General features: G+C 43.8%; 1 protein-coding gene across 2 annotated transcripts; it reads right to left on the bottom strand.

Moving 5' to 3' along the window:
- Positions 1 to 628: 628 nt before the first annotated feature.
- On the bottom strand, positions 629 to 6,023 carry slitrk3a (SLIT and NTRK-like family, member 3a). Of its 2 annotated transcripts, none has more exons than XM_056766951.1 (3): positions 5,657 to 6,023; positions 5,051 to 5,339; positions 629 to 4,351 (listed from the first exon to the last, which is right to left on the bottom strand). In XM_056766951.1, exon 3 carries the CDS (start codon positions 4,308 to 4,310, stop codon positions 1,695 to 1,697), a length of 2,616 nt encoding a protein of 871 aa, XP_056622929.1. In that variant the 5' UTR covers positions 4,311 to 4,351; positions 5,051 to 5,339; positions 5,657 to 6,023; the 3' UTR covers positions 629 to 1,694. The 2 variants fall into 2 exon arrangements, with proteins under 2 accessions (XP_056622929.1, XP_056622928.1); XM_056766950.1 differs by having other exon boundaries at positions 5,263 to 5,339; positions 5,657 to 6,022.
- Between the last annotated feature and the right edge of the window lie 2,018 nt (positions 6,024 to 8,041).

The raw sequence follows: 8,041 nt of genomic DNA, 5'->3' as shown, positions 1-8,041 counted from the left end.
ACATTGTCACTGTGACTGTTGCGTCCTCTCAGCTGTTCTTATATAGAAAAATCCAGACAACATTTAAGAACATCACACAATCCAGAAATGATATGTTCTCCTAATACAGTGACAGCACACAGATGACACCAAACCAACTTGAGATACACAACAACTGCTTCAAACAGACAAACATTTGGGAATATTTTGGACAGATAATCCATAAAGACCTTCTGCACAAAGAAATCTATTTTTTGCACGGAAAAAGGACCAAGAAGAATAATCATATTTAACAGAAGGATTGCAATCTAACAGTTAACAATCACTCTCTGGGATGATGTGCAATAGTAAACTAACTGTTTACTATTTTTAATAGTATACAAGTAAACCTAAACACACATGAAATATTTGGTTTTAAAAACAGGCATATTTGTTGGTAATGGGGAATAGAACACCTTTTTTGTTGAATAGATCGTTTCTGTAAAGTAATGCACCAGCCAAAAATAAAATCCATTCCCACCACACACACACACAAGAAGAACTTTTATAAAAAAGCCAAAACTGTCACAAAGTTGTATAACATACCTGACAAAACGAGTTTTTGGACGCTTTAGTCTTATATAATCACTTGGTGTTTCTCTTTCTCCCTCTTGTGGACACTTGTAAAAGTGACGCTGCATAAAATCATCTCGTGGTTGTGTAATGCAGTCGACAGATATTGGCAGGTAGAAAAACATACCTTACAGAATGAACCATATCTAATCCAAGATCTCCTTTTCTTGTTCAGTCTCTTATATAGGCAGGGACATCAGACTGGCTCATTCTGATAGCAGCAGATACACCTTGACAGGTTAATGTGCATTTTAGCATTCGTTTTGATGAGTAAAAACGGTCACCAAAGCGCCATGCTAACACGTGAAGTGTACTTCTCACAAACAGAATATGCATTTGTACCCTTTTTATTGGATTTAAGACTTTGTATTTTTATTAAGAAGTCTATACCAGACGCATAATCACTATACATTGATTTAACATTACCTTTACAATTAATTCTTTCACTGAAATTACAGAATAAATATATGCACATTTTTAACTTTGTCAAATCTTCGTGTGTGAGAGAGAAAACATTAAAAGTGCTTCTTAAAAAGCCGTTAGTGATCGTATATCCAGAAGCATTTTTCTTAAGAAAGTGCGTCGAACTCCATAAAATCTTCAAGTGTCACTATATATTCACAAATATTGATCCTCGTGTGCGTCCTTGAGATATAACTCTGCTGTCTTTCTTTATAAAATTAAATAGACCACTGAGTGGGGTAAATAGGACGCCGTATCTCTATAGCAGGTGGAGTTCTTGATCAATACCCTCCTCTGCAGTTTGGATGCATGCAGCAGACTGCACATAATCTACAAACGGTGCCAGGCTCGAACCCCGGCGCATGAAGGCTTCTTTGAATAATCTTTTGATAGTTACGCTCACCAACAAATCCGTACAAAAATAATGGGTGGTAACATTGCTGGCTACTCTGAAAAAGGCACTTCGTTGAAAAATCTGAGTTATGGCCTTTCCTCCAAAGCGAATTGGGGGAAATGTGTGTGTGCGTGTGCGTGTTGGTATCAGTGTGTTTGTGTGATACATATACTTTGCCATGCTTCTTTTTTGATACGCATTGTTTTTGGGCATGTTGGGGGGGGGGTGAAAGTGACTTCCAATTCAATTAAAATCTATACGATTTCTCCAAGACTTCGAGGTAATCCGGCTTGGTTTGGAGTTTGGCCCTTAACTCGAGGTACTCGCTTTGGGTTTGCTCGGGGAATCCTTTCCCCGTGGTGAAAAGTAACGTTTCTTTTAATCTGGCGTCTTGCTGTAAATCGGGGTATTGCATTCCGGGGGGGTGTGCGTGCGCAACGTGCATGTCCTTTAATTTGGGAACGGTGCCGTAAAGGCAGTCTACGAAACCAACCGTCGGGGTCGGTCTCTGGCTGTCAATCACGGTGGGGCAGAGCACTCCGTTCTCGTGAAAGCTCGCCATGTCACCGGCCTGATTGACGGTGACGATGGTGTTGAGCTGGGAGTTGGACACGGCCATCGTCCATTCCTTCTCTTTCTCCAGAAGAGTTCGATAGTTGCTGTTATTTTCCTTGGTTTCTGCGAACTGCTCGCCCTCGACCTCCCCCTCGCGCGGTTTGTAAATGGGGTTGTTGCACATCTGCGTAACGGGATGGGGGATGTAGTCGTAGACGTGACCGGGCGCTTTCTCGGGCGAGACGCTCTGTCGCTCCTCGAATATTTTGCACTGCATCTGGATGCCCGTTAGGTCCACCTCCTGTCGCTTCCTAAAGGGAAGTTTCTTTCTCCTTTGCAGCACGAACGCGAAGAGACCGGCGGCCACGAACACGGCTGAGATGAAGAGGACCAGCAGGCTGAGAATCAGCACCGAGAGAGGGACAGCTCCCGTCGCAGGCGCGTATCCCAACTCAGAGCCGCTGGTTGCCGTTATGTCGTTGGATAGCACGGGAGAAGACGCCGTGAATTTCAGCTCTGGACAGATAACCTCGGCCTCGATCGAGCGTAGATCCTTGCCGAGCGCGAAATCGGGGGTCTTGCAGATGACCTCCCCCAAGACGATGACGGAGCTTAGTTTCTCGATCCACTGCTTGAGCGGGATGATGTCGCAAGAGCAGTCCCAAGGGTTCTGGTGCAGGTCGATCTGAACGATGGAGTGGAGGTGCTCTAGCACACCGTTAATGGGCAGGTACAGGAAGTAGTTGTTGCGCAGGTTGAGCCTGGCGAGGGAGGTGCCGGCGAACGCGTCCACGGGCAGGGTGCGCAGCAGGTTGTCATTGAGGAAAACCAGCTGCAGGTTCGGCATGAGGCTGAACGCGGCCGGGTGGATCTCTCGAATGACGTTGTACTCGAAGTACAGGTAACTGAGCGATTGCAGACCGCGAAACATGCCAGGGGTGAGCCTCTCGATGTCGTTGCCATTCAAGTATAAACTTTTCAAGTTGGGCAGATTCATGAAGGCGCCCTCTTGAACGTACGATATGCGATTGTTACCCAAGTGCAATAAATCCAAACTCGAGAAGTTCCAAAAATCCGACCTGTAAATTTTCTGAATCAAATTTCCACTTAAATAGAGTTTCTTGGCGTTGAGTGGCCGTGGCAGCAGCTCGGAAATGTTGTGAAAGCCTTTCTCTTTACAAATGACGGTGAGACCCAAGTCATTGATATGTAAATTGCACGTGCATCCCGTCGGGCAAATGATTGGTATGGGGGGTCTCGTTTGATAGGCTGCGACCGGGGGTTGATTCAGCCCTGGGTAGATGCTACGAGGTGTGGGAGGCGTTTTTGTGGGTCTGGGCCGCTTGGTTGGTTTTACGTGCCTCTCTCTGTACTCCACCGAGGAGGCGGTGTTATGAAAAGATGACAGCATCGACGAAGGCTTGGTGGGCCAGACGTTATCGCTATTAAACGGTATTCTGGGAATGCCATGCTTGGCCTCCAGCTCGGCTTCGGAAAGCAACGGACAAAGTTCGCTCCTCTTGATCTCCCGAAGGCCCTTGCCGTGCAAATGAAAGGGGTTTTCACACGTAATGTCGCCAACCAGCGCAGTGTAAGGAATGCGCTCCAGCCACGTTTTAAGCTGGACTATATCGCACACACAGTTCCACGGATTCTCCTCCAGCTGAATTTCCATCAAGCTGCGCCCGATGTATTCCAAGGTCCCTTTATAGGGCAGAATTTTTAAGCGGTTGCCGCGTAAGTCAAGATGCGTCAGCGACACGGACCTGAATAATAAATTGGGTAGCACGGGTATCAAATTGTCGTTCAAAATAAGCACTCTGAGTTTGTGCAGGTTCCGAAACGCCCCGCTCTCTATCCTCTTGATGACATTGTAATCCGCCTGAAGATACTCGAGGCTTTCCAGCCCCATAAAGGTGTCATTTCGGAACACTTCTAGTTTGTTTTCGTGTAGAAAGAGCTTTTTCAAACTGCTCAGCCCGTTGAACGCGCCTACATGTATGTCCTGCAGCGCGTTGTTCCCCAGATTGAGAGCAACGGCATTGTTGAGGTGCAAAAAGCTGTTAAAATACAATTTGCGCATAGAGTTCCTCTGTAGATTGAGGTTGAAGGGCCTCGTCCACGTCTGAGATATCTGGCTGACGTTTGTAAATCCTTTGCTGTCGCAGTGGACGTGGAAAAACCCCTCCTTGACTTCACAGTAGCAAGGGTCAAAACAAGGCTCGTCTATTTCTTCCGACTCGTCCAACAGAGGGATCGGCGTAGTCCATCCTAAAGCTATTGTGCTTAGCAGGGTAAACCACAGCATCCTTCCGACGAGTCCTGATGAAGTTGAGCCACTTCACAGCACTGCAAAAACACACGAAAAAGAGATGCGTAAGAAATAGCAGGTGACGGAGAGCGCACGTCTGTTGCAATGTTTTGCGCCATGAACCACACAACATACGCAACCTCTCCATACACCATGACATCAATGACATGTTTACTATAGAGACCATACATAATCGTGGCTTTGAAATCTGTCATTCGATGGTAAAGAAACGTAGCTTAAAAGCATGAAAAATACACAGTAATGCTTTCAAGGAGTGCACGAACAACCACTTAAACATTTAAAATATTTAATTTAATAAACAAATTTTTAAGGATATACAAAGCGTCTATTAAAATCTAATTTCATCATTACAGAGTGCAGGACGGAGTGCATTTGGCAAAATAATATATCTGTTACTTTTGGATAACCGCCCCATGCTACTGAAAGCAGCATTATATCAATAACTAATAATAAGAAATACATAAATACAAATAGGACAGTGACAGTGACAGCGGTGTCCGTCTAACAAAAAAAAATGACAGGTGCATCAAAATATTGTCGCCGAAACGACAATTAGACATTTAATGCGTAAAGGAGGTTATTTGCTTTCCACAGTCTGAACGCACTTAATTAGCGCAGATCGCAGTTGCGTGCTATCAGCAGATCAGTGGACAAACTCAAAGCCAAATGCTGCTGAGTATGCCACACTCTGCTTATTAGCAAATATTTTCGAATACCTTGGCATCTGGACCCTGCAAACGAATCACAGAGACAAAAACCCTCGAACAAAAATCCTGTTTTCCCCAGATGAGACGGGTAAAAGTCCTCGCAATTTTCCATGAATAGCTCACTTTGTATTGCTTTCCTCCCACCCTTATCTCCAGTCTCGGCTTTGGCAATCAATCCCAATGTCCGTCTATTCCGAACAACCAAGGCAGCTGATACCTACTCGGTTTAAGTGATGTCCAACTTTACATCTCCAGCGGGTTTGGAGACGGGTGGTCCCTGGCTGCCTCCGATCGCTGGCTGAAATAAAAATATGCATTGGAATGAAACCAAATTTTAATATTTCATATCTCAGAAGTAAAATTATATACTGCTTCCTCAGACAAAGACATGTCTATAATCGAGACTTAAATATAAAACTTACACGTTTAACATTTGAATTATAATGCGTTTTCTAAAATACCAATGAAAGCTGGGGAGATCATTTACGGCAGTCTCTGCGCCGTTACATCAGGAATACATAGATGCATCATTTGATTATATATGAACATTATGCAGGTCATTATAACCTTCAAAGTCTCCGAACATATTAAACAACCCACACCCATAAAACTCACCTTCCTTCACCAGAGCATCCGAAATAAGACCAGTTTAAAGACTGTTGGATCTTTCCCTCTCCACCTCCGTCTCCTGTGTGCTCCCTCTCCTCTCTCTCTCTCTCTCTATCTCTCTCTCCCTCGCTCTCTCTCGCTCTCTCAAAAAGAAGAAGAGAGAGACGAAGAAGAATTTATATGAATTAAATCCCTTTTGCTATATAGGTTTGCTTCCCTGCCGAAGCTGGAGAGAGCTCAGGTCCGGTAGGAGCGGCTCGGTTCGGTTCGTCCCGCTGCTGCGCTACTGGCGTCTCTCATCGTGCCGGAGAAAAAAGCTTCAGATCGTCACGGAAATGAGCTTTAAGAGACGTGAGCGGGGAGGGAGAGGGCAGAGATTGGAGAGACGGCGTTGGCGTCGGTGGTGTTGGCGGAGAGGGTTGGGATGGAGGAGGCACGAGCTGCTGAGCGCGCCGAGTGCCGCACCGGGAGCGCGCGCGGCCATGCGCGCCCTCTCCGTCTCTCTCATCAGCGATGTAATGTTTTTATTTGGGACCATTTCTTCCCCGACTCCTATTTAAAGTCATATCTTATTCACCATAAGTAACTTAACTCTTCCCAATCCTGTCATTCGGTTTTAGCTGTCTGTTGAATTTTGCTCACTATACTTTTTAACTTTCTCAAAGTGTCCGTGTCCAATGCTTGTTAAAAACCTTACGAAACTAATCTAACATACAGTATTCCCTCCACCTCTCACTGTGTACTTTCTGGTTTTCTCTGCAGATGTAAAATCCCGCGTCTTGTCTTTCCGCGCCCTGCCTGCAGCGGGCACCCAAGCTCTGCGCGTGGGCACCGGAGAGGACAGGCTCCCCTTATTCTGCATCATATCACAGTGTGTGTGGGAGTGTTGGGGTAACCCTTCTCACACGCTTTCATTTATGACAACAACAAACATTATTACCCTATAAAATAATAATGATGGTTAAAATGTCATGGAAATGCCATCATGCTTTATACCACGATTTAGGTAGGTAGGTAGTACCCGATCTTTTAGTGTACGTAAACTTTAGCTCTTAATGATTTATATAGCTAATGTTTGCTGGTGATGTCACAGTGACAATAGTTTATTATAAACCATGAAACGGCTAAGATTTCATAATGATATGTTGCTGTAAAATTCATGAGTCATGTTTAATTAAATGTAATCAATGAGCACAGAAATATGATGATGCTCACAGCTATAACTATCATGGCTGTCATGTTTGGTTATTTTGGATAGTCAACATTCACTCATCCCAAATTTCACATTACTGGCACAGACCTTGAGTTAAGATTTTTAGTTACGACCAGACAAAACCATGAACATGAACATAAACGTATATTATATTTGTGTATTATACTATGCTACTATTGAACTATAGTTTTAAGCCTTTAGCATTTAAGCATCAGCTCAGTACTGCTCTAGATAACTCCTAAAACTTGCCATTACTGTTCTGCGTGTGTAGTTGGCTCTTCTACGATGTGCCAATTAAACTGCTGTGATGTTCATTTGCAAGTTTCTTTGTATGAAAGCATGTGCTTAATGACTAATTTTAACTTTGCTTTTAGTTCTAATCCTAATATGTTGTCATTTTCTTATGTGTTTAAACTTTGTCTAATTCTATTTTCATTATCTGTTTACCATTATTATTTTTTAATGGTGGAGAAAGGCGATAAGCTTCGAGAGGTCGTGCTATATTATGAAGAAAGTCAAGGCTGGAAAGTTAGGGTGATGCAAAATACATACCATCTGTCCGTGAGAAGTTATGGTCTTTGACATGAACACAGTCAACATAAAGATAAGCTACAACAGCAAAATAAAAACAATTCTGCAAAAAGGTCATAGCTGCAGATTTGTAAATGAACCACGGCTATTGACCAATCAGTATCAAGCACTTAGACTATTGAGTCTCCCAAGCTGTAAATTTCCATCAGCATTCCAGAATGAACTGAAACGTATGAGACCATACTCACCATTCACATAGCTCACATAGACACGTCATAAACAACAAGCTCCACCTACAGGCCTCTTCTGATTGGCTGATCAGTGTTTGTCATCAGAGAACCATCACAAGGAATAATATCTTTGAGAGAGAGAGAGGGAGTAAGAAGGAGAAAGCTCAGGAAGAGGTGTTACAAGAGAAGGTTTAAGAGACGCACCCTGGATAGTGTGCAGCGGTGTGTAAAACTGTCACTCAATCATGTTGTGTGGAAGCTCTTTCATTTCTACCCCTGTCATTCACTCTTAAATCCCCTTTTCGGTCTTCTGCCTCTTTTTTTCACCGTCTATATAAATCCCTGTACACTCAAGCCAGGGAATAACATGTTGCTATCTGATTTGTTATTTTTGCGTCTTTGTCTGTCCATATGTGG

The sequence above is a fragment of the Triplophysa dalaica genome, chromosome 14, assembly GCF_015846415.1.
Source record: "Triplophysa dalaica isolate WHDGS20190420 chromosome 14, ASM1584641v1, whole genome shotgun sequence".
Taxonomy (NCBI): domain Eukaryota; kingdom Metazoa; phylum Chordata; class Actinopteri; order Cypriniformes; family Nemacheilidae; genus Triplophysa; species Triplophysa dalaica.
The sequence above is the reverse complement of the archived record's forward strand: the minus strand, read 5'-3'. Positions and strand labels throughout refer to the sequence as shown.

Excerpts from the sequence above, each read along its gene's own strand:
- slitrk3a (XM_056766951.1), bottom strand. The coding sequence starts at position 4,310 with ATGCTGTGGTTTACCCTGCTAAGCACAATAGCTTTAGGATGGACTACG.